The 27,156-nt window shown below is 34.1% G+C and overlaps 1 protein-coding gene across 1 annotated transcript in view; it reads right to left on the reverse strand.

The window, feature by feature from the left end:
* Window positions 1-5,874: 5,874 nt before the first annotated feature.
* The window catches only part of LOC129809624 (dual specificity protein phosphatase 10), a gene marked incomplete at its 3' end in the record, with an annotated part of 44,293 nt that continues 23,011 nt past the window's right edge, over window positions 5,875-27,156 (reverse strand). The window contains 3 exon segments of the mRNA XM_055859583.1: window positions 5,875-6,120; window positions 13,146-13,319; window positions 25,341-26,134. Of these exon segments, the coding sequence (XP_055715558.1) occupies window positions 5,875-6,120; window positions 13,146-13,319; window positions 25,341-25,401 (481 nt within the window).

Raw genomic sequence — 27,156 nt, forward strand, 5'->3', positions numbered from 1 at the left:
TACTCTACCAATATATGACCGCTTAGAGGTTAAGTTATACTTCTCTCGGGAATTCGAATAGTAAAAAAAAATAAAATAAAAATATGAAAACTATACTTTCGTGAATTGTCCTACTTGCCCTTATTTCAAATGGGTAACACACGGCGACAGCCTCCCGAGAACGCTTTAATCTTTGTATTTTATGATTAAAAAAATACATTGAGGGTTGCTCTCGGATGACGCATCCAACAATTTTAACAGAGAAATAACCCCTTTTGCATTTGGCGTCGTTTATCAAATAATTCTTTTGTGCCTATCTACACCCCCTTCCCGGTAAATTTTCTTCATAGCACTTTTGATACCACAATTATTTTCCGATGCATTGACTTTTCTTGGTATCAATGAAACTACTTCACAAAAATGCCCTTTATCGCCCGAAAAAGTAAATGGAAGTGAATCATTTTCCCTCCGTTTCTTTTTCCCAAAATAGTATTTAAATGGTTGATAAACTACTCATCGAAATATTTCTTTTTCAGTTTTGTCGCGGCATGTTTACATGCATAGGGAGTAGTTTATCAAATTATTAGTGTTTTATATAATGATTAGTGGTTAAAAAACACTTGTTAAATGGAACACTGGTGAGTCATATTTGTTACAAATATGAGACATTTCTTATAAGGTGACCGACGACGATGATCTTACACAATGCAATATTCTGTTTCTCACCATTAATGTCCCATTCAAAATTCTCAACACATCCGATATGCCACACATTATTCACTCATAATCATTGAGGAAAATTTTTCCATTATTCAACAATAATATTTCCTAAACGATTATTCATAAATTCCATATTTTAAATACGAAAAGTCTTTTATCAATGAATCCCCATGTTGACTTTCTGACCTCTCTAGAATCTTATCACATGCTCGTTGTATGGTTAATTTGGTGGGAAATCATATTGGAGCCGTTTACAAAATTCAACAGACTATATGTGCAGTAATAAAGTGTCGACTTATGTTAAAGATGTATAGTTAAAAAAATCTGAAATCTTAAATTAAATAAAATACTTAACTTTTATATTAATTCTCAATTCTAAATAAGAAAGAAAATTCAGGAAATTTATTAAAATAAGATAAAAATAAGTCCAATAAATCTCAAAAAAAGTTTTCAAGGTTTCACAAAGTTTTCCCATTAGGAAATTACTTCTTAAGTTTACCGATTCAGAACCAATTTGAACCGATTCATAAATCACTCAAAAGATTGCCCAGCTTATAGCTTACGAGTAACACAATGGATTTTAGGATAAAAAATTGCACACCGGCTCATAACCGATTGGAACCGGTTCAGAATTGTCAGAAATTTCATGACCTTCCAAGAAGCTCAAACACAATACACAATTTTATTGAAAAAAAACTCTCTGGATCCTTTTTGACCTTTGACTTTGAAAAACTATTAATAGGAATGATTTAACTAGCAGTAAAAAAGAGTGAGAAAGGTGTGAATGTGCAATATGTCTAAGGGAGAAAAGAATGGAAAATGCGATTATACGAAATTTTCCTGATCATAAAGGTATGCGGGAAAGAGGCTTCACTACACGAATTTCAATTTCAATCTATCAAACTTGCTTGTAACAATTTTTTCTTTTAAACAAAAGGTTTTAAATCTGATTGAACTTTAGTTTTACAACAGTATTCCCATAAGAAAAAGGTTAGGGGAAAGCTTGCTACCTTCGGACTACTCAAACTTCGCACAATTCAATTTTTTCTCTATGTTCCTTATAGATTTCACACATGGTTCTTTCTCAAAATTTAAGGCATTGGACTAGCTATTAAAATATAATATTACAATGGGACAAATTCATTTAAAACACATTGAAAAAAAAAATGATTTGTGCAAACCATAAATCGTCCGAAGGTAGCGCGCTTGCCCCTACTGTCAAGTGCGCTAATCTGGGCACTTTGCTATGTCGATCGTTATGACTTCGCTCTAAATAAAATCCACTTAAAATAATATTTTTATTTGTATTTCCGTAATAAGTGGTAAAGTGCCCTCAAGTCGACCGGTTCCTCAATTCGACCGGTTCCTCAATTCGACCGGTAGAGTTATTTATTCAATTTATTTATATTGGCACTAATATTTGGCGTATTATCTAACATTAATAGGTCAATTATTCCATAAATAAATACGAATCAGTGACAATTTCATAGAAATCGATCATCAAACAGTCAAAAGTTGGCCCATAGGTCGAGTCGAGGAACCAGTCGACTTGAGAGCACTTTACCTTAGTCACTACAGTAACATAATAGTGAATGTTTTAGAGAATTACCAATTTAAGCTAAATGTTCCTCCTTATAACTTTTTATGATGACAAGGTTCACTAAATGGCTAAACTCTAAAAGAACAAAGGAGTACCATTTTTGCGACCGATGTTCAGTGCAAAAAACTTTAAGAGTCCCAGAAAGGCAAGGAATACAGTAGACTCTCCCAAATTCGGGCATTTGGGACCGAAATCTCAGACGAATTAGAGAGAAATTCGTGCATCAAATTATTTGAAATGCAACGATTTTTTGTTTACCTGCATAGTCATATTAAGTTTACAAGTTCATATTAAATGTAAATTTCATGAAAGCCCCTAAATAATGCAAAATAACATCACAACTGAGATAAAGCATGGCAAATTTGAGCATATTTGCTTTATTCGATATTCATAAATCGAACTCGAAAAATGTCAACAATTTTTTTCAAATTTAACTGCTGCCCGAATTAAAAAGTAGTCCGATGTTAAAGGAGCCGAATTAGCGAGAGTCTACTGTACGTGAATCGGCACGTACTTGGGGTACCGCAGTCAACTTTCTTAAATGAATTATATGGAAGGTTTTCGAGTTCCCTGGAATAACCTTTGGTTCCTTCTTATAAAGAGGAAGAAGACTTGATAAGTTAGGTTCTTGAAATGGAGAACAATGGGCATCCTATTGAGGTGGATTAGTTGTTCAAAATTATAAGCAAATTATCCAAAATTACAAGAAATGTGCCCAAAATTACAGTCAAATTTGTAAGAAAAAGAAAAGGTGATAAACGTTATCAAGGTTCCACACAACACTTCTGAAGAGGATGTAACAAAAAGCATGAATTTGTATATTTGAAATATTGCACTTCAAACGTAAAACATTGGTACTTATATACACACTGTTCCAAATTACCAAGCACTTCCCTAGGTATAAAAAATACAGAAACAAATTCTAAAAGCCTCTTTGGAAAATTATTAACAAATACGAATATATACAATTTGGTTTGCTTTTCTTTTTAATTTAGTGATTCAGTTCTTAACATAAAGGCATTTTAACCCTCTAACGGTGTTTTCTTTAATATGCGAAGAAAAGTTCTAAAACAATGTTTTCTAGGATAATTATGATCCAATAAAGTCGAAAAAACCATCCATTCTTCATTATCTTTTTTAGTTTATGCGCTAGGTGAGAAAATATAAAATTTTTTTGAAACTCTTTTGGCTTCTAAAATTCACATTTTTACTTTTTTCAAATTTTTAAATAAAATATACAAAGTAGAATGACATATCTTTCAGTAAAAAATAAATTTATTTTAGTCAGATAACTTTAAATCGGTGTTTTTATGAAAATTGGAAATGAGTTTTTTTGCACAAATATTTTTTGTTGCTTTTTCTCTGACCTGTCACACAAAATTGGGAATAGCAACAAAACGAAGAGTCAAAATGAGTTCAAACTTTCAAGAGATGTTTATAAGACTATTACCGAGGACACTATAGCACTTTTAAATAAATAAAACCTTTATTGTCGCTGTAAATGCCATTTTTGTGAAGACCGCCTGGAGGCGGTCTTATCCGTTAGAGGGTTAAGGATGTGGTGCCCTTTTGAAATTGGCATTTTCACCTGTTTTTTAATAAAATTGAGCCTTATCGTGCAAAAACAGATTGAGAAGCTAAATTACACTATGATATGGCTCAGTTCCACTTAAATACAGGTAAAAAACCTAATTTCGAAGGTGCCCCACTTCTCCCTACAGAAAATATGTGGATTTATCACTTCCGTACAGGAAAAATAACTTCAAGTCGAAGTTGCTTACAAGATACAGGAAATAGAGCATGAGATAGAAAATTGATATACAACAGATCTGCATGACATTTTATGATGCAGACCAAAAAATTCATGTATAAAAAATATATCTAAAACAAGGCAATTAATTAAGATAATGAAGTTGTGTCAACAGTTTCTGTAATGGAAAGGTAAAAAATGCTAACTTCCGACAGACATTGGATATGCTATTGCATTTATTGTATAACTCTGTATTTCACGCTCCTCATGCTCAGTGTCCTTGTGGGCATTCCACATCGATTACTTAAAATACCGACTTATTCATTAGAAATCGCTGCAACTAATTACCCCCTATGATTCATGTTTTGAATCAAGAGACTAGGATATATAGAACTCATCACCAAAAGAAGAATATCTATAAAATCTCCTTGAAAACCTACATCTACATTGATAGTATCTTCCATTTCTTGCCATGCAACTGAGCCATGTAAATATTTGCCTATAAATATTTGTCTAAGACATTTTTCTTCTCGCTTTAGATAGCATGTGATAATCACAGTAAAAATGATATAAGAGGAAAAATAACAACAGAGACTCACCAATGACGGCAGTCTTGTGCCATTGTTAAACATTTTGCAAAAAGCGTCTGGTATAGCAACAGTTGATTAGAAACTATATTGTGAATTTATTTATTTTATAAAATGTATATGGGAAACGATTTTGTGATAAATTTCTGAAATTACCGTATATATTTTTCAGATTGTGTGAGCAGCAGACAAAAAAATCACTTTGTACGTAAGATTTTCAAAGGCTAGCGATGACTCATTTTTTATACATAATTTTCAAGTGTTTTTATGCAATCAATGTTATTTACACTTATCTCTTTTTTATATGTATTGTATGTCAATACTTTTCCAGTATATATAATATTACTAATGTTCGTTAATTTTGTGTGATAAACACAACGTAGTTTGTTAAATGTATTCGAAGTATAATGTGTGTGAGTTAATGAAATTCTCTCGCACATTTAAGGTGCATAAATTTAATCTAGCACTTTTAAATCTTTCGACAATCTTCCGAAACCCCTGATTATCCTACATTGATAATTTAAATTTATATTTCATCCATATTTTTATTACGCTTAATATATGCAGACACCTTTGATGATATTGATGGGGGATTATGATGAAATTTACACATGAACTTAGAATGCAAATAATAGACTAATTTAAATAAAGATTAGAAGAAATATCAAACAAATATGTTTCCGCACGGATTTTATTAGAAATTTTTTTATATTAAGTTATAAATATAATTGTATCCCCCCACCTACTGTACATATACCAATAACTTTATCAAAAAGAAAAATTAATCCTATTTCGATAAGAATTTTGTATTCTCATTCAATGTAAGAAGTTTAACGTAGAAAAATATTTAATGAGAAGTGATCGGAAAAGCCTATTGATAAGGTATAAATATATGGTTCAAGTTTGTATTAAAAAAAGATGCATGTTGATACATTCAACACAATCTGTATGCGTTTTAACTTTTAAGGCGTGTTTCTAACCAAAGAAAGAACAAAAAAGCCTTAAGGCAAGGTGATCCAAGGTAACAAGAAACTGGAATTATGCGAGTTGCATGGAGAGCCATGGCGGAATCTGTTGCTCAGGGAAGAGAGAATCAAGAGACAAAGAAGGAGAGGTAAAAAAAGACAAAAGAAGTCAGATCATACCAAAAGGAGGGAGAACTTGTCTCATATTTCTACAATTATGTTCGAATACCAACTCCCAACACCACTCAACAATAAGTAAATCACGAGACTCACCAATAAATTCATACGCTTCCTGAAAGTACTGCTTTATGTTCTGGTGTGGTGTATCGCTGGCCGGAATTTGTTTGTACTGAAGCCCAGGTTTGGGTTTGGTACTCGGTGGCTGGCATGTCACATTCAGTACACAATTGGCCCCAACACTGCTAGGATCCACGGCATCCCGTCCATTGCCGAGCAGCAAATGAGGAAATACTGGCGATGCTGGATGTGTTTCGATGTCAAATTGGGACTCGATATCTGCTAATGAGAATTACAAGAAAAAAAGCTAAATTAAACACCCAGCGATGTTGATTATTTAAATAGTTAAATAATATGAACATGTGGGGGATCATAATTTTCTATATACGCCGGGAGCATGATCTTATGGAACAATGGGAGAGTCTTGGTTAATGCCATAACTTAGCATAAACAGGAACTGCTAATAGAATTGCCGAAATAGAGGTTTATGCTTCCAATATTTGACATTTTTTCTATCAATAACAAGCTTACTTCAAAACTTAAGAAATATATGATACTTAAGGGGTTCCGTGAATCACGAAGTCTAAAAAGCATATATTAGGTGAGATTCTTAACAATCTCATCTTCTATAATCCTAACAAAATCTCATGTCCTCCGATCGGTCCCAAACTTTTCCAGAATGTGTTTGACCACTTCCTGATCACGAATATAAGGATGGCTAAAAACCGTTCCCGTCCGTCCGTCCGTCCGACCATTTTCTTCATTTCTTTTCTAAGATGTTTGCATAAAAGTATAACATTTAAACATTTTCTAAAATTATTTAAAAATCCAGAATCTCGAATCTGATTTTTGGGGAACTTTTTCGAAAAATAACTTACTTACTAAGTAAAAAAACCAAAATATTTCTTGTTAGCAAATAAGTTAAACTCGTGATTTGAACAAAGGATTTTTGGTTTTCTTAATTACAATTTTTTACAAAACAAAACACGGTGTTAATTACTCAAAAATGACCTTTTTTCAAAACGAGTATAAACGAGTACGACTATATATATATATATATACAATTTATAATAATAATACAAGTATATACATTTTTATGTACAATATTTTCTTTTTTTTCTTTCACAATTGTAAAAGGGATGATCCTATTTTTTGAATAAAGTATATTACTATTATTATATTATTATTATTATTATAACATGATTTTAATATAGTCCAAACTGTGGTACTCCACCAGGGGCATTAATTGTAACCAATCTCATTGTGATATAAAAACTATTTTCAAATTTTTCCGGATGCATAAACTTATTTATTCCTGTTGTGCAAAAAAAAAGCAGTAGCACTCTCTATTACTCAAATTAAATTCCTTAAACAAGAGAAGAGCTACGACTTTATTGTTATTTAAAACAGATTTTAATATGCAAAAGTCAGACGGTGTCATATATGCAAGAGATGACTCAACAGACAGATCTTCATTTGGGTGTGTATAGCGATTCTCAATATATTATTTACTCGTCTATTTCGGTCTTTTCTTTAATATAGCCATTGATGATGTATTCGCATATTAATGGACAGATTTGCAAGCGTATTGATACATCTTCAAGAGGGAATATTAAGGATCTAAGCATTTTTCTGAAATTGGTGCTGATCATTTACTGGACAGCGCAATAACTTGGTCATTGATCGCTAGCGCCATGATCATTACATGTCCTTGTAGTGACAGATCAGCATAATCACGATCTCACATATGTATTACAAATATGTCGTGACACCGCGCCTGGCTTCAATGTCCTCCTGCATGATTCGCACGATGCAGCACCAACTAATTGAGTGATTCATAAAGCAATTCACTCTCGAGGTTGTGATCTCTTTAGGTGACTTTTCCGCGTACTTTAATACTACGTTAGTGTGTGTGGCTGTGACAAGTTTTAACTTCGGTTTATTCACTATAACAGGCATAGTCCCAGCCAGGCAAAATGACCATTTCTTATTGCGCTGCCGCCATAATAGCCGCACACTATTTTAGTCCAATGTGAGATCACAAAATATGCTCTTGCGGTGATTCAATGCGCTGAAATTTTCTTAAAATAAAATGCTTGTGTCGACCTCTTGTCTCTCTTTGCCTTCAACTTACTCTTTAGAGGCTGTCGAGTACATCTCGAAAGAGTATATCGCTCATACTATATTGTAGAAACACAATTCCAAACATAAAGCTTAATTTATAGCTTTACTCCTTTCCTTTCAAGTAAAGATAATACCAAAAGTCGTGAGGTTAATGAGTGGTCAAAAGTCAGCAGATCAGAAAGATTCTTGAAGATGATTGACATACAATCGGTACGACGTTTACAGAGTTCAACCCTTTAAGGACGAGAGGGTCAAAAATAAGTTGTCAAAAAATCACTTTTTCTGACTTTTTAGAGGAGAATATAACTTTAGAAGACCGTAGGAAAAATTTCATTTTTGGGTCACCGGTGACCAAATCGTCCTTAAAAGGTTAAAATTAGTGTGAAAGTTAGACAGAAATCATAAATAAGATCTTCACTAAAATTACACAGCTATCTATCTACCCTACAGTAAAATACCACTTAAAACTATTGTAACCCGAACTGATCCCCTATAGTATCAAATGAGCAGTATACTCAAAAATATTCTATTGTGTTTTTCGTCTCTTGTTTTTGAGAGAAATCTTCCACATTGATATGCAGCAGAAAAAGAAATGAAGAAAAAGTTGTACACCATGTGTTACTATATAAATTTATTTTCGAGACTCTTCAGAGCGTTTGTGGAGATTTTCTCTTAAATGGAAATCACACACGGAACATACACGTAATATTTATACAAAGCTGACATGATAAAAAGTCAATGGATTTGTACCATCGTATTGGAGACACCATGGCATTTCATTTCTCCTCCATTTCTAATATTGGATCTCATCTAAAAATATCCATCCAAAATAATTGAAAATATTTATAAAGTTTCACAATTGTGAGGCTATCTGACTAATCGTTAAATAATCTAAATTTAAGTTTACACACTAAATTTTTGGCACAATATAATACTTCTCTTTGAAACAAATGATACATTTTTAAATTATACGACGGTTATCCTCCAAAGTTTTACTAGTAAATGCCGCTTTTGCTGCTCGAACTCCACAGAAAGAGCAGTTATATAATCCTTTAAATTTTTCGTCACCCGAAATTTCCACTTTCCACCCCCACTCCCTGCCTATTTACACCTTTCACCCCTAGAAACCATTTTTCTCAACAAGTTTTCACGTTTCAAACGATTCCTGAGAAATGACGTCACGCTGTTTGTACATCTGTCCGTCCAGTTGTCATCCGATGTAGAGGCCAAACGGTTAGAGATAGAGACTTGGGACCCTCAGGGGACTCTTCATAAGTCGACCCAAGGACCACTGACATGCCCCCATTTTTTGGGGGTTACTCGTAAATATGTCGTGCATTTTTTCACATTTTTGACATTTTTAAAGTTTATCTAGGCAAACATTTCCTTCATATTCGAAAATACCATTGAATCAGTCCTTTCAAATGTCTTTTAAAGTATTCTAACTAAGGTCAAAATAGCTTTATAGAGCGTATTTCTTAACCGAAAGGGTTCATGTTTGGACTCGTTGAAAAGGTGTTGAAATTTCTAATAAGTCTGAACCGGTTACAATTGGTTATGAACGGGTTGTAAGTAATTTTTGTCTGACTATTAATTGCATTACTCTAAGCTACAAGTGTTTTGGGCAATCTTTTGAGCGATTTATGTATTGGTCCAAAGGGCTTGTGAAACCAGTATATGGCAAATAATGTGAGCATCGAAGTCACGAGTTCGAGTATGTTGCAAAGCATAGGACGCTTGGCCAATCTTTTTAGTATTATTCATATCGAGATTTATTTCTTCCAAATTATTATCCACCGAATTTATTCTGAGATCTTAGCATACACACATATATGTAGTAATAGGAAGAACAGTGAATAATAGTAAAATTTAAATTAACTACAAAATAATTTATATCATTAGGAAAAACACTTAATAACCAATGAAGAACGAGAGATTAGTATGCGTTTTTAACATTAAGCCAAATATTTTGAAAAATATTTCCTGGATTTATTTATCTCAAGCCTACCGGCACAGAACAGAATTAATATTAATTGAATAAAGATTCCTGCAAAATGTTGTAATCTTGCAAAATACAGTACGTTTTCATATTATCGTACTTATTCTCTTATGAACATGATCCTAAAACTTTTTGTTTGAACACGTTTTTACATTTGCCTCCTGTTTTGGTCGTGAAGGAGAATACGAAAAGCAGACAAAAATTCCATTGAGATTTAATGGCAAAACGACAAGCTTATTTTATTATGTGTTCCCTCTTCCGTTTTGGTAGTATACATCCCATGTTAAAATATTAATGCTGGACTTGTGATTTTTTTCCACTTCCGAATGAAATTTCAAACGGAGCAATCTCTCTATTCTTCTCTATTTATTTTCCTGCTATTGAACATTGAGCACGATCCCACGCAAGCTTCCGGATAATTTAGCATCTACAGCTCCGGCGTAGTAGTCATCATTCAAGTAGAGTTGTGTAAAAGTGAATAGAATGTGTGAGTGTAAATGAATCTCGGAAGGGTAAAATTTCAATGATGAATTTTAGTTGAGATTATTTACAATATCAGTTGCTGTGGTTCGAGGTTTAATCCAAATTTATTTAATCGGGACCAAACTTTGTAGAAATAGTAGGTGAGATTGTTAAGAATCTCACCTAATACGTTCCAGCACCCATAAGAAAAACAATTCGTGCCTGCCCACGTTCTTCTGTCCGTTTCTCCGTAGTACAAACGCTTTTAGAGAGTTAACGGAAAGAACTATCAACGTGTGATTTTCGGATGTTATCCGGTCAAATTGGAATACCGTCGCGATTTTGTACCCCCAAAAATCCAACTCACAGGCGAATTTGAACGCATTCTAAGTTGCAAGCACTCCGAGTTTCACGCATTTCGTCGCCTGTGCAGAATCTCAGCTACCATAAGCTTATCTGGGCTTATCATTGGTCATTTTCTATTTTAAATAGTTTGAGTACAGAAAGCTAACAAAATAAAAAGAAAGTTCATTATTATTATTAATCGTTTCGAGGCCTAAAATCAAGTTTGTCTTGCCCAGAAACGGACTTGCCAACATCAAATCCCCTGTTCCGCATGAAACAGGGGACAACGGACAAACACAGAAGTGGGAGGTGGTTTGGATCACCCCACAGTCACAAAGGATGTCACATTCGGAGAATCCCCATCGCCGTCTGTTTCTCGAGCGCGCTACGCCGCTTCTAAAACGATTGATAGACTTCCACGCCGTCCAGTCTTGGTCACCACCGGGAGGAAGGCCTTCCCTTAATTCGACAAAATCTGGTGAAAAGACTTCCTTCCACAGATTGAGGCTGGCCTCCTCCGGAGATTCGTCAAGTGCTTTGACAGAGTGGCAAAAGCTCTTGCGAGACTTCAGCCTTGCTCTTGGTTTTTTGTGACCATGGAGAAGATGCCTCGGTTCAGAAAGAACCTTGGACATCTCTCTACTGGAGATGATTTGTCTCCTCATCCGTGGTGGAGCAATTCCTGCTAAGGGATAGAGTTTGTCCACTGGCCTTTAGGCACCCTGTTACTATACGGGCGGTATCATTAAGAGCGACGTCAACTTGCTTAGCGTGCGCCGATCTCTTCCATACTTCAGCTGCGTACTCTGCTACGGGAAAAGATAGGGCAAGTGCAGAGGTACGCATCAGTTTTGGCTGAGCTCCCGACTGAGCGTTGACAAGTTTTCGCAGTAAGTTATTTCGTGTCTTGATCTTGTTTTTAACATTACTGCAGTGGGTCTTGTACGTGAGAGTTCGATCAAGAATTACTCCAAGGTACTTAGGCGTGAAATTGTGTTTCAGAAGGTTCCTGTACCATCTTACATTCAAGCGAGTCTTGGCCCACTTGTGACGCAGATGGAAACAACTTCCCTCTGTTTTAGAGGAATTTGGCTTTAGTTGATTCTCCTTGTAGAATTTGAAAAATTCCACAAGGCAGGCCTCAAGCTGGGACTCCACGTCTTTAAACCTAGACAGCTAGAGCCAAATCATCTGCATACAAGAAGGCCTTGGAAGAAGACGGCAGTGGCTGATCATTTGTGTAAATATTAAACAAGGTGGGAGCCAGAACTCTACCTTGCGGTAGGCCATTTTTTTGCAGTCTCCGTCTGCTTTAGAAAGTTCATTGGAAAAAAAAATTGGAGATAGAGACCGATCAATTTAAATATAGTAAAGCGGTCTTCAGACCACAGGTTTAGCTTAGTTCCCTAAGGTCTCAGGCTTATTTTTTTTGATCGAGAGCTTATATTATAGCTATTATATAATAAAATTTGAGCTTGAGTCATGACATAGGGCTGAGTTATTTAAAAAACAAAATTTGACGGGGTTCCAAAATGGCGTAAGGGGGATGGCGAGGTGAATCTGACATACCTATTTCTAGCCACCCATCGACATTTAATCTGCCAAAAAACCGCTTGTCGATATGTATCTCGTTGTATCTCCAGAAGTGGTTCTACGACGGACTGATGGAACGAAAATCGATTTTTAGCACATAATGATAATGACAGTCGCGTGATCAAAACGTGTAGATTCAAAATTTGGGCCCGCTCTGAAGGGTTGGATTTCACCTCGAACCAAAAAAGGTTAGATTGGAAAAATCTCAGCTAATTGTGGCAATTTTTCTTTCATAAATAACCAACTGTTTTGTGATTTTTTTCGTTAGGAAATTTTGTATTAAATTTATTGCTACCACCGCAGCATCCTAACACAATGTATGGCATTCTAACCATGTATAGGGAAATGCATTGAGGCGTTGAGGGGCGATTTTCTAGAAAACTTTGCGTAAAAGGAAGTGTGAATCAGTATATCTGTGACTTTATTGACCATATTGAGGAGGGTGAGAAGGTTTTCTTCTGGGGGAGTTGAGTAATGTACATTTCATGGGAATTATTTTAATATTCACTAGAGTTAGGAGTATACATATCTTTTCGGTTAGCCCACAAATATATATTACTAATCAGTTTTGTATGTAAACATCATCAAACGCACACCATCCTTTGTCATGTCACAAATTCCAGACAATTTAATTTTCAGTTCACGACATTCCTTTCCATATTACTAATGGTAGACTTTTTTTAAGAATTATTAATGCATGTGAGAATCGTGGTACTGTGATTCATTTTCGCAGGAATTCCCATTTTTGGGCTACTTTTGGAAGAGTGTCCCCATCAAAACTTACCACAAGATACAGCTGGACTAGAGCAACTCCGGGTGAACAATTTACGACTACCTGATGAATGTGAGGATGATGGTGCATCTGTGGCGGGATACATGCTTTCACAATCCGATGGACTAGCCGGGGTTGATGGTGAAGAATCCCGACGTCTTCGATTGTAATCTTTGTGGTTGGTTCCTATTTGAACAAACAAAAGAATCAGAAAATGTAACTAGTTGCAGTTTGATATGGGTTGCATTGTCCCCATTTTGTCTCTCAACCTTTTCGCGAATAAATAGGAGACACAAAATTGCAATTAATTGACCACCTTTTGACTCTTTATGCAAATATGACCAGTCGTTTTGTTCATTGACTACATACGCTTTTCACATTACTTCTCGCATATTCAACTGATCAGAGGAACACTTCAAGAAATTAACGGAAAATTTCATACATCAGCATTATTATCTTCGTCAGTATCTCTTTTCTCAAATGATAGAATAACAGATAGTAATACAAAATTACCAAAATTATTTTTAAAGACAATTTATCTTACAAAATTTTGTATCAGATTTCATACAAATTTAAATAAAGAAATTTTTGTTTTTTTTATCATCATATCTTATAGCGCTGGCACACCTTTTCAATTGTGTGAAATTCAATCGATTGAAATTTTACTTCTTACTCTTTCAAACTAAAATAATATATATTTGTCTCTTTCTGTCAAATGAAAATTGGAATTTCAATTTCATTTTCAATTTCAAAATCAATTTTCATTTAACAGAAAGGGACAGCTACATCTCATTTCAATTTGAAAGAGTAAGAGGTAAAATTTCAAAAGATTGAATTTCACTCAATTGAAAAGGTGTGCCAGCGCCATTATAATTTTTATGTCCAACACACAATAACTTTTGTTTTGTAAACATGTTTTTGACGTTTCAATGAGAGTGAATGAAATCCAAATCTAGTTATCTCGCCCACTCACACAAGGAATTTTTAAAACTAATTTATAATTTAGTTTTATATTTAAAAGTTAAAGTTTTAATCTTTTATCACACTATCTATGCATTAAAAAGTTATTATAATTAATAAATTGACGTTAATATGCATTAAGATATATTATTTTGAGCTTCTAATAATGTATGTTAAACGGTTAAACTTTGATTTCAAGGGTAGGAACTTTCTCGGTCCACAAACATTCGTTAAATACAGATTTTTATTAATTGAGAAAATTAATGAAAATTCACAATGTAATTATCTTCTTAATCAATTTTTCAAAAAAAAGAACATGTTTCAAATTGAAGTACAAATTCAAATTGATTAAGAATATTTATTTGTGACTTATTTTTGCATATTTCACAAAAAAAATAGAGAAGTTCTATAGCGAACTGCTTTAATACATAGAGTTAGATCTTAATATTATAAATCATGATATTGAGTTTCCTCATTTTTGAATCACCATAAGGATGTTAAAATGCTTTTATTAATTTGTTTGAGAATGTTTATCTTTCAAAGTTTCAGCTTAGGGGAAACTGGGGCACCACCAAACACGGGGTACCATCAAACACTAATTTTTATTTCTAAACTACTTGGACTATCTCGACCATTCCTTCAGTGGACAAGCATCCCTATAGTGCCTATAAATTCCTATCGGTCTTATCCTCTGATATCCAATATCCGATTAAAAAATCGTAGTGTTTGGTGGTACCCCGTGTTTGGTGGTGCCCAGTTTCCCCTATATGGATCATTCTTTGTCTAATTGACAAAAAATCATAATGTTTATATTACTTACTAGCATATTAGGTGAGATTCTTAACAATCTCACCTACTATAATTCTAATAAAATTTCATGTCCTCCGATCACGCCCAAACTTTGCCAAAACGTGTTTTGACAATTCCTGACCACGAATATATGGGCGGTTAAAACCCGTTCCCGTCCGTCCGGTCTTTGGAGCTTAATAGCTCCCAAACTAAGAGAGATATCGACTTGTGGTTTTCGGCAAAGGTTATATATCGGATGAAAATTGCAACTTGGTGCATTAACCCCACACCCCCCACCCCTCCTTCCAACCATTTTGAATACCCCCTTTTATTGTTTTCTCATTAGCTCCGCCCCTGTGGCATCGATCGGGCTCAAATTTTAGTATGTTATAGCTGGGTCTTAAGGCTTTCCGATTTTGATTTGACCGATTTTGATGAGTGAGGGCTTAAACAAAAGACCTCATAAAATGCTAGCTACAACTTTTTAGAACGTTTGAACTTCGTCGGACCAACACCAGGGGCGCCACAGTCGAAAAACTAATTTCAATATCACATAACCTCAATTATCTCGACTGTTGTTGAACCGATTTTGATGATTACTTTGACATAATTGTAAAGCACATTTATGTCTATATTTAGTCCATACATCATTTTTCGTTCAGACAATGTGATCTGTTCGATTTTGTCGTTTAAGTGTGAAAAAATTTATTTTTCTCATAATAACGCTTTGAAACCACTCGGATGCCAATTTGACTCTTTCTACTCGACCAAGACACTTAAAATAGGGTTTTAAATGGAAAGTCTCACAAAATACAACAATTCTTTGATATAGTTGAAGTTCATCAAATGAACACTTGAGGCGCTCCACGCGAAAAAAACGAGTTCAAAAACAAATAACCTTATTTATCTCGGCTCCTGAGCAACCAATAACATCAAGTTCTTCTGCAAAATTATAAAGAACATTCTGGTCTATATTTCACCCATATATCACTTTTCTGTCAGTCCATCCAAATCCTTGACATTTTGGTTTAAACACAAAATTTGTATAATTTCACGAATTTGATTTAAGATAACAGAATGGCGTCCTGCAACTTCAGCTCTAAATCGAATTTGCTTGCATTCCGAGTTAGCTCACGTTAAGAATCTCACTCACATAAGCCGGCTAGGATTATCTGTCCCTTTCTAGAATAAATTTGTGCGAAATCCAAACCACATCACACCACAATTTTTCTTTTACCACAACTATGAAAAACCAAAAATATTTTTGTAAATATATTTTATGTTTCCATCTTTGTTCAAAATAAATTTAAATTGAAAGCGATCTGTTACGCTGATAAAAGTTTTTGAAATGTCTCATGGCTTAACTCTTTTCAAAATCGTTTTATGGCAGTGTCTGCTTTTAATTCGTACTGTATCGACAACAGCCCTTAAAAACTTTACTATATTATACTCCCCACAGGTTTTTACTTGGGTTTATATTTGGATTCAAAACCAGAGTACACTCAGTCCCGGGATTATGTACGTTTTCGGGACCGAAAAAAAAACGCGCGAAATGGCATTATTCATCGAGAAAAATTTCATACCCACAGGGGCATTCTTTTGAATAAATCTGCCGTAGAACGAATTTCGCGCGGAGTAAAAGTAGTTAAAACGAAAAGATTCAACTGTTTAATAGAAATGCATTAACAAAGACTACTTTTTGGCCAGACTTCTTCAAAAACTAGTTAGATTATTTAAAAATTTTACCTTAATAAAAGAAATTAAAGTTTTATTCTAAAAACGTAGCAAATTCTTTTCAAATTTCCCGCGTCGCAACATAGTATACATTCAGGCGTATTTAAAAAATGATCTAATAAATTGACTCCCAAAAGTAGGCAAAAATTGCATAATTGTATGTGCATAATCTGGTCAGGTGCATAATCCCGAAATGCATAATGCTGGGACTGAGTGTAAGTGCTGACTTATCAAAAATTTTCACATTGGAAAACGTTATAGATAAAAAAACATTGTATCATCGTCAAACTTTGTCGTTAAAGTTAAGAAGCAATTTGAATGAAATCTGCGTCATTTGTTGCTGCAGACAAATGATCTGTGAGAGTGACATAACGCAAACAACTACAGTGAGTGTCAATAGTTTGTTGCCTAATGGATGTTTGAGAAATCAAGTGAAAAAAATGATAGAAAAAAATACTTTTCCAAATTTTTCTTTTTGCAGATGAGTTCCTTGTAATCCGTAGATATTATTTATAGTTTTCAAAAAAAATAATTAATTTTATTTCATATCAAAAATAATTGTTTTCCAAAAGTTGGTCATTTTTGAAAAATCAAAAGTTTGTTGCCTCATTAAAAAAACTAATTCAAAATGGTGAAAACGTGCAACCAACTTTATGTAAACCGGTTACATTTTGAGCTTATGTCATTTGATAGGCAAATGGTGGATTTGTACATTTTTAAGGCTGTCAATGGTAAATATATAGGTGTAAAAGTGATGATAAATAATAAGAAATAATCAGTTTTTTGATAATTCATAATTTAGGTTATAATGGCAAATTACAAAAAGTTGAAAGGTGGGATATTGTCCAGAGATACTGCTGGAAGGAATCGGCGTCGCTTAATTGCCAAATTTTATGGAAATTCATGAAAAGTTATACATAAAATGGTCAAACATTATAGTTATGAGGCACGAGTACAGCAGACTCTTCGATATCCGGCTGATTGGGGGACAAATGACATTTAGATTTTTTCAAACTGTTAACGGTTTTTATATTTTGTGCTCGTGTGCGTGTGCGCATTTCTTGTCTGTTTTTAAGAATAAGTAACATAATTAATGATAAAGATCAATTGTGGTGAAACAAAAACAAGAACATATTTATAGAATTCTTATTAATTGCATTTATTATCACTTTTACTTCAACAAATTCGTGTATATTCAATAACAATAATATAATCGTATCAATATTTCAGTGCTTTCAGTCTCAGAAATACATAATTTTGATATCTTTGGATAAATCAGCCTTTGATTTAAAGATTTCTATATCACATGTCCCGTTAAAGGTCTGTGTCGGTCACAAATTCTACAATTTGAGAATCACGGAACTCTGGGTTAGGATCACGATAAAGCCAGTCTTGCACCTCTTCTAATGAAATATGTTCAGAGATGGGCAAATTGTTCACCAAATGTTGCAAATTTGTCAAGTCCTCCATCTCTGCCACACGGTTATCACATTCATTGATATCATTGTCATCATCTGGTTTATAAGTTGTAAGAAAGAGTCCTTTCCAACTTCTTGCAATGGTGCTGGCATCCACATTATTCCAGGCATCAGCGCTCCAATGAATAATATTTAAGATATTTACAGACTTGATAGCGCTCCTCACATCCCTGTTATCTTCCAGTTGCTGGACAATAAACTCCAGAAAATTACGTCGATATTTTTGTTTCAAATTTTCGAGGACATTTTGGTCCATGGGTTGTACTGTTGCTGTGACGTTTGGAGGTAAATACAAAACCCTTATTCCTCCAGATACCAACTCCTTCTCATCCGGGTGGACTGGTGCGTTATCGAGAAGGAGCACAGCTTTCTGTGGCAAATTTTTATTTGCCAGATATTGACAAACCTGCGGGACGAAATCATTGAAAAACCACTCCTTGAAGAGATATCTGCTCATCCATGCGGATGGTTGATGCCCATATTTTACAGGCAGGTCAAACTTATTCACATGTTTGAGTGCTCTAGGCTTTTCTGACTTTCCAATAACAAAAAGGGGCAGCTTGTGATAACCTGTTGCATTAGCACAGGCAAGAATTGTGACCCTCTCTTTGTTCACTTTGTATCCGGCAGTTCTTTTTTGGATTTTTTCTGCCAGTGTCTTCTTTGGAAGTGTTTTGTACCATAAGCCAGTTTCGTCGGCGTTATAGATTTGTTCATAGCAGAGATCCTCTTCTTCTATCAGTTGTTGAAATTTCTCCATAAAAGAAGGGAGATTATGATCTGCTGATGACAGAGCTTCTCCAGACACCGAAAGAGCACGAATGCTGTTCCGCTTCTTCCAATGCGATAGCCATCCTTCACTTGCACAAAAATCTTCCGGGCCATCCTTGAACTCTCTGAAAAAGGCTAATGCCTTTGCACGAAGCATTATTCCATCGACTGGCATTCCTATAAATTCACACAGCTTCCAGTGAGTTAAAAAATATTATAAAAACTTTTATTTTCACCTTTTTCTCTCATATAAACAAACCACACAAACAAAGCTTCTGATGTCTTAGGATACAGTGTCGATGATTGTATACGAGTTCTATTTGCATTATTTGAATGAAGAGAGCTTTCTTTGAGCTGCTCATATTGTTTCAGCCAATCCAGCAGTGTTTGCCTCCCAACATTGTAGGCAGCTCCAACAGAAAAAAGTGATTCTCCTGCCTGGAGGCGTTCGACAGCTCGAACTTTATCGAGAATTTTTGTCGTGGTGTGTTTACGTTTCATTTTTTATCACAATTTTGCAACAATTTTATTTAGAAGTTTGATAAAATTAAAATAACACTTCAATAAACACTGGAATTATACTTTCTCAGAATGTAAACAAAATTTTGAATTCTTCAACCGCCAGTGTTTGGCAGCTGTCACCCGGATATCGAAGTGCCGGATATCGAAGAGTCTACTGTACATCTGAAAAACGCTACTGGTAGACCCAGGGTTTCGACTTAGAAAGTCGATAACCGCATTCTAGGTATCTCTGACAGTAACCCCATGATGTTTGCTTCAAAAATTCAGAGTCGGCTGGTTACAGAAGGCATACAGGCTTCAAAACCAACCGCAATTTAATGAAAGTGGTAAGAATAATTACTTGGTTTGCAGGTTTCCATTGGTAAACAAAACCAATCTGGTTAAAAGGTTGTAAATTCACTTGGAGCATGCTAAAAACGTAAAAATACAACCTCTTACGCAGTTTGGTTTTGCTTACCAATGGAATCTTGCGAGCCAAGTACCTATTCTTATATTTTCTTTCATTTTGAGTTTGATTTTCGAAGCATTTGAAGCCTGTATGCCTTCTGTAACCAGCCGACTTTGAATTTTTGAAGCAAACATCATGGGGTTACTATCAGAGATACCTAGAATGCGGTTATCGACTTTCTAAGTCGAAACCCTGGGTCTACCAGTAGCGTTTTTCAAATGTACTCGTGCCTCATAACTATAATATTTGACCATTTTATGTATAACTTTTCATGAATTTCCATAAAATTTGGCAATTAAGCGACGCCGATTCCTTCCAGCAGTATCTCTGGACAATATCCCACCTTTCAACTTTTTGTAATTTGCCATTATAACCTAAATTATGAATTATCAAAAAACTGATTATTTCTTGTTATTTATCATCACTTTTACACCTATATATTTACCATTGACAGCCTTAAAAATGTACAAATCCACCATTTGCCTATCAAATGACATAAGCTCAAAATGTAACCGGTTTACATAAAGTTGGTTGCACGTTTTCACCATTTTGAATTAGTTTTTTTAATGAGGCAACAAACTTTTGATTTTTCAAAAATGACCAACTTTTGGAAAACAATTATTTTTGATATGAAATAAAATTAATTATTTTTTTTGAAAACTATAAATAATATCTACGGATTACAAGGAACTCATCTGCAAAAAGAAAAATTTGGAAAAGTATTTTTTTCTATCATTTTTTTCACTTGATTTCTCAAACATCCATTAGGCAACAAACTATTGACACTCACTGTATAATGGCGTCTACACACTAAAGAAATCTATGTCCATATTGAAGCAAGTTCCCTACGTTTATATAGGAAAAACTCATCAATATGGACAAAAATTTGTACAGTACTGCGTAGAGGCCATAAGACTAATGTGCTGGTAGGGGAATTCTGTAACACTTTGGCGATGCTATATGACAAATTGCTTTCGAATCTTAGGAGAGCTTTTTCGAAAAAGTGATTCTGATTCAAATGACAATAAGTATTGTTAAAGACAGACTTTATTTACATAATATCATTAAATAAAGAGATACCAGTAAAAAGATCCGCATGAATAGCATTTTCAAACTCATGTGATATGAGGAAAAAGCTCGATTGGCTTTCTCGGGTTTCGAATTAATGTATGACAATGCCACAAAACTTACAGAATTTACCTACTGGATACTCTCATGACTAAAGTCCAGAGACGACTAAGCTCATTCATAGTCAAATCTGTTCCTGATACACTACAAACGAGGCTTGACATTTACTGCCTTTCCCAAAATATAACTTTCGTGTGTTTTTATGCAGAATTTCTACTGAAATGCACTAATTACTCCTTTGAAAATTAAAACTTGCTTGTAATTTTACTTCATAATTCACATATAACAATAAGAATTATTTACTAGAATCGTCTAAATAGGCTTAAGTCGCGAGATAGCTTCCACCTCACAAATAATTGTAATTAATAATAATTATTGCACGCGAACTGAGATATAAATTTACAAATAGTTCATTTTAAATAGAGTACGTGTAAATTCTAATAAAAATATTATATCTGCATAAAAACCCACCAAAGCTACGTTTTGTGGACATCAGTGAATACTAAGTCTCCTTTGTAGTGTGTTAAGAACTGACTTGGCTATGAACGAGCTTAGTGGTTTTTGGACTTTAGTCGTAAGTGTGTCTAGTCTAGGGCATAAGATTAGAAACGAACTTATAAGGAGAAAGAGGGAGCCAGTCACCGAATCTCAAATAGTCTGCCGAATCCCCAGAATCCCCTAGTTCGCAACATTTGGTATCAGAAGTAGGATACGAACCCACTCCCACAAAAGAGGACTGAAAATCCCACTTCTGACACCAAAATTTATTTATAGAATGATCGTCTTGAGACGGTCTTACCTGATGAGGGTTAAGTTTTTAATAATGGCCTTTACACTGTAGAGAAAGTTATGTCCATATTGAAGAGTTTTTCCTGCACAAGAGTAGTAAATTTGCTTCAATATAGACACTTTGGGCACTCAATGGGTCAAGTGGTAGAGCATTAGCTCTATGATGCAAGTGTCCCGGGTTCGAATCCCCTTTAGGTCACCAGGAATTTTTCTGGCGTTAAAGGTGTTCGGATTGCATCCAGTGAGCTTTCACTGCACTTGATTCCACGGGCATGGGACTGACAACCTCATCCCGTAAAAGAAAAAATAATAATGCATATCTAGAAATCTCCTTGCGGGAAGGCCTTGTTCCTTCATGAAATGTTGTGCCAGCATTATTATATTATTATTATTTATTATAGACATAAATTTCTTTGGTATGTAGAGGTCATAAAAGCCATTGTAATTTATTTGCTTTTAATTTTACAATAAAATCTATTATAGAAGCAGGGGGTCCGTGGTGCATTTAGTAAGAGCTTTCGGCTCTTGGTCGGTGACCCCCGGCTCGACAGTCACAGTTGTGAGCCCGAGTCCCGCCCGGTGCAAACGACTGAAGCGTCTGAATGGACATATTTCTCATACACAATGTAATCTGTATAAAAATTTGTAAACCGAAAAATCTACAAAATGGCAAAAAATCCCGGTACATCAAAATAAATAAATAATAATATTTTAGAAGCTAATGACTATGGAAAATCCTCACATTGTGTGATCAAAATAAAAGAAAAAACTTCTTTTGCGCTCCCTTTACCATTCCCTTTCTTTGCATGCCTAAGCACTATACAAGGAAAGTATTGCATGCGGGCTGACGATTTTTTACAATATTAAATTGGATTCAATTTAAATTGAGAACAGTTTTCATGTAATGCTTCAATGAGTAACACAACCGCGCTCTCCCTGGCTTCTATATCATATCATTACTTCCGTATATAGTAGAGGTACCAATCTAAGAAAACATAGTTAATCTACCGAGGAGATTGAGTGAAATTTTAGTTCACAATTCTGTGACCTAATTACACATCATTCTACTGTTTTCTTCAAACTTGTATTCGCTGTTCTTATTTTAAAACCATAATTTTGCTAGATTTTTTTGCTTTCCACCATGGAGTACAGTTTACAATTTCTTTTTATCAGCTCAATTATAAGAAGTTTTCTTTCTTTTACTTTGCACACTATGGAACAATTTTGTCATGAAATTAGCAGTGGATATTTTTTATCGTTTTTTCTCGCATCGCAATGTTCGCTTGATTTAGCACAACTGCCACAGCATTCGCAGTTAATTAAACCCTCTCAACCAATTTAAAATAAGACGAAAAATGTGCTTATGATTGTATAGTTGGTAGTAAGATAGAGAGAATCAATAAAAATCCTGCTTCTAATTGCCATAAAATATTTCTACCATATACCGGAAAAAAATTTAACTATTTTATAACATTTAAATGAAAAAAAGAAATAAAAATAAAATCGTGCTTAAGAAGGGGTACATTTACAAGTAACAGAAACTTTACATAGCCATTGGTCTGACACGGCATTATTCTGGATGACTCACCAATGCTTTATTCTATATTTGTGAATCATATATAATTCCTGTGTATGTATTCGAAACAGATACACTAACCATTATTATTTTTGTAAAAAAAAATTAAACACAATACAATACTCGTGCTAAACCATCATATAGGATTTTTCTCTTCACCTACAAATTATGATTCTGTTTATTCTGCGTAAATCAATTTTTCATTAATTCATGTATATAGCTGAATTGTAAAAGCAAAAAGAAGATGAAATAATATATGTATACACATATGACGACTAATGAAGAGAGAAAAAACCCAAGAGTACACAAAATAACATAACTTTTTTTTAAGGCACGTACAGTAGCATTTACGTGTAAAAATAATATATTACATACTTTTCTTAGAAAGTGACGACACTCTGTGAAGGAAAAATCTTATTCAATTGAAGCAGTTTTGTTAAAATAATACTCAGAAAAGAGTCGTTCCTGCAAAGAGGTGTCACTTTTCGCAATAAGTGTATATATGCTGTTATTTTACGGAAATATTTTTGACTTAAACGATGGTAAAAGAATGCATAAAAAAAAGTTATAGTTCAATGAATGCACTGAACAGAAGGATGATTTACAAACTAGAATTGATCTATTAGTCAGCGTTATAGCAACTTACTATTGATTTTTTTATGGTAAGCAATCCACATGACATTCAAAAGGATATGAATTATACAAATTAGAAAAAAAGCCTAAGCAGCAAAAACCCCATAAAATAAAGTGAAGAGTGTAAATATTATGCTTTTCATTATATAAAGGTTCATAGTGAATCTTTTGAAAAAAAAAAGCATTATATTTAATTCTCCGTCAGGAACCTTTCAGACCCCAATCATAACCACAAAGTCTTTATACTAGAATGTTAAGGGAATATTAGTAGATGCTATGCATTAAAATAACCATTAAAACATTCCATGACAACCATTAAGCAACCATGGCCATTCATGGTCACTCAGGTCATCCCTGGTCGCTCTGAATCACTGCCAATTTTTTAAATAAGATTTTACCACAAATTCAAACACTTTTTAAAATTATTCTAGAAAACTTTAAATTGACCAAATTTTAAAATTATATGTAATCTACGTTTATTGTTAAAATGATTTGCGAGTCCAGCTGTAGTTGTGACCCATTAGACGGGTCAAACACTCACAAACAGATTTATCGCAAGTTTTAGGCATTTGGTTTATTTGTACTGATGAAGATTTTAGATATCAGTTAAATATTTTAGCGTCACTCTGTATAACAAAAAAAGAACAGTCTCAGAAAATGATCTCCAACTAATTACATTTGCTTTGTAACGATGTTTTTGAAATTTCAATGAGAGTGAGTGGGAGCTAGATCTAGTTATTTCGCTTACTCTTTTAGGGCGTTTCAAAAATATGTTTACACAACAAAAGTTACAGCCGAGTTCCGCAATAAATTACATTTATTTTACAATAAATTATATTGATGTATTCTCTAGTTATTTATCTTAATTTAGGGAAAATGAATTTCACATCAATTCCGTTACGTTTTTGATATTATTGCTCAAATTTGAGGAGTGAGAAATATTATTTATACCCCCCAAATGTTCAAATTTTTGAGGAACTCTACTGTATTGCGTGTTGGGCAAGTTTGTAAAGATACTTAAGCCTTAAGTTAAAGTTTCAAATCAACTCAAAGGTTTCAGTGATATTTCACACTAATCTTGACAGTTTCCAGAAGTATTACGGGCCTTCTAGATCCTCGTTTCAACGATGAAGTATCAGACCACCCAAGATTAATGTTTATTTGAAAAACTTATAATTTTTGTAATTAAACTACAACAATATTTCTCTAACTTGTTACTTATTCTTCTATCGATTCAATTGATAATTCTCTAAATTTCTCTTTCAAACATTTTAAATACTAAAATTATATAGCCTTACTATGTGCTTTATGTATCTGCGTATGAATAACTAAAATATTAAAAATAGTAGTAATAATACTCACAGGAAAAAAAAACTTACCTAGTTTATTAATCGGCATGAAGCGAAGTACCAAACAGGGTGATTCACGCTTTAACCGCATTTTTTGTATATTATGTAAGAACGAAGACTTATCTAAAATAACTTCACACTCGATATTCTTATAACGCTTAGAATAAATTTCTAAATGCACTGGAAATTTATTCGCTAAAATATGTGCACCTTAGAGTATATTGATTGTGATGAATCCTAAATCCTGGATATTATTTCACTTTGGCAGGAAAGTCATATTTTACTCCTTCCTGTGCTAGCAGATGTGTTACTTCCGAGAGTTGTATTTTAAGTGATAGATATATTTAATCCCAAATATTGGAAATGTTCACAAAATTTCAAAATTTCTCACTAAATGTATCCTGATCATTGGAACACTAATTAGTTTCGGGTCACTTTTTTCAACTTTACACTAGTTAGTCACTTATTTCTGTACAATCGTATAAACACTAAATATATTTGAATATGGCAAATTTATTCAAGTTTCACTATATTATTCTTTCCGAAACGGCTCCCGTCTATTTCATTCGAAAGTTCATAGTGAAATAAACCAAGAAGTCTCTCTACTTGCTGAAATGTACATCACTTTGTGTAGATAAGTAAGTGTGTGAGTGACTTGGAGCATACTTTTGCATCCAATAGGGTGATATTGCAGATTCAAAGGAAATTTGTGGCCCGATTGTAAGAGAAATGACGCACTTTTCCGTTTTGTGGCACACCCTATCCGTTAAGTGGAACCGAGCAGGTCCGGCGACTTTCACACATGTCAAAACCAGTTACACCATCTGTAAGTAAATAAAAGATACTTCACACTACTACATATCACACGGATCTAAGAAACGTCACGTCGTTTAGTCGAATGACTCATCCGAAAGACCTGCGATTGGCTTACAATTTTACAAACAGTTGCCTATGCGGCTGTGTGAGAAACAACTCTCTCTCTCACTCTCTTGCCCTCTCATCAAATTTATTTTGATATATACATATCTCGCATTCGACATACCTATTGTATAGTTTTGGTTGTTAATTTATTTTTCACCAATTTAAACATTCTTTTTCACTATATCTTTGCATTCATCAAAATTTACAATCTTATCAAATACTTAATATGGTAGTTCAACACTATTATCACATACTAAAACCATTTTTAGTATTTTGCATATAGTCTAAATTCTTTAACTTTTAATTTATTTTTCTACCTCAAGCACAAGCATTTCTTTGAGTCATCACTAGCCTCAGACAATCATTTAGTTGCAAAGATGATTGGCAATAAGATTAATAAGCATGCTTCGAATCCTTCGAATAGTGTGTGAATATTATCTTTTCTATGGGAATTATTTAGTGTTTGTGTGTTTTTCAGCACCCGTGAGGCTTGGCTCTTGGTAGAGTTTTCAAGAAAGTCAAACGTTACTTACCTTGCAAGGTCTTTCAGGCTGACTCCGCAACCATATGCATATGTATAGCTATCCAACCGCTACCAGAAATATGAGGCTGGGTTGAAACAAGCCACTACACAGCATAGCACATTCTCTCTTAAGCATCGTGCCACAAGCATAAAAGTGACTAGTATATACTTAAAAGAGACACTTGCAAAAGTCAAATGGAATTCTTCTGTGGCCAATTCAGGCAAATCAGATTTTTAAACTCGGCATAAGAAATTCTTTTAGCTGAGATTCTTTACAATCTCAGCTTTTGTGGTCACAGGTGAAATTCGACCTCGTTAGATCGTGCCCAAATTTTGGATTTCCACGTTTTGACACTAATAGATCACAAATATCATATGCGCCAAAAATATCGATTTTCGTGG

Source organism: Phlebotomus papatasi, chromosome 1 (genome assembly GCF_024763615.1).
Source record: "Phlebotomus papatasi isolate M1 chromosome 1, Ppap_2.1, whole genome shotgun sequence".
NCBI lineage: Eukaryota > Metazoa > Arthropoda > Insecta > Diptera > Psychodidae > Phlebotomus > Phlebotomus papatasi.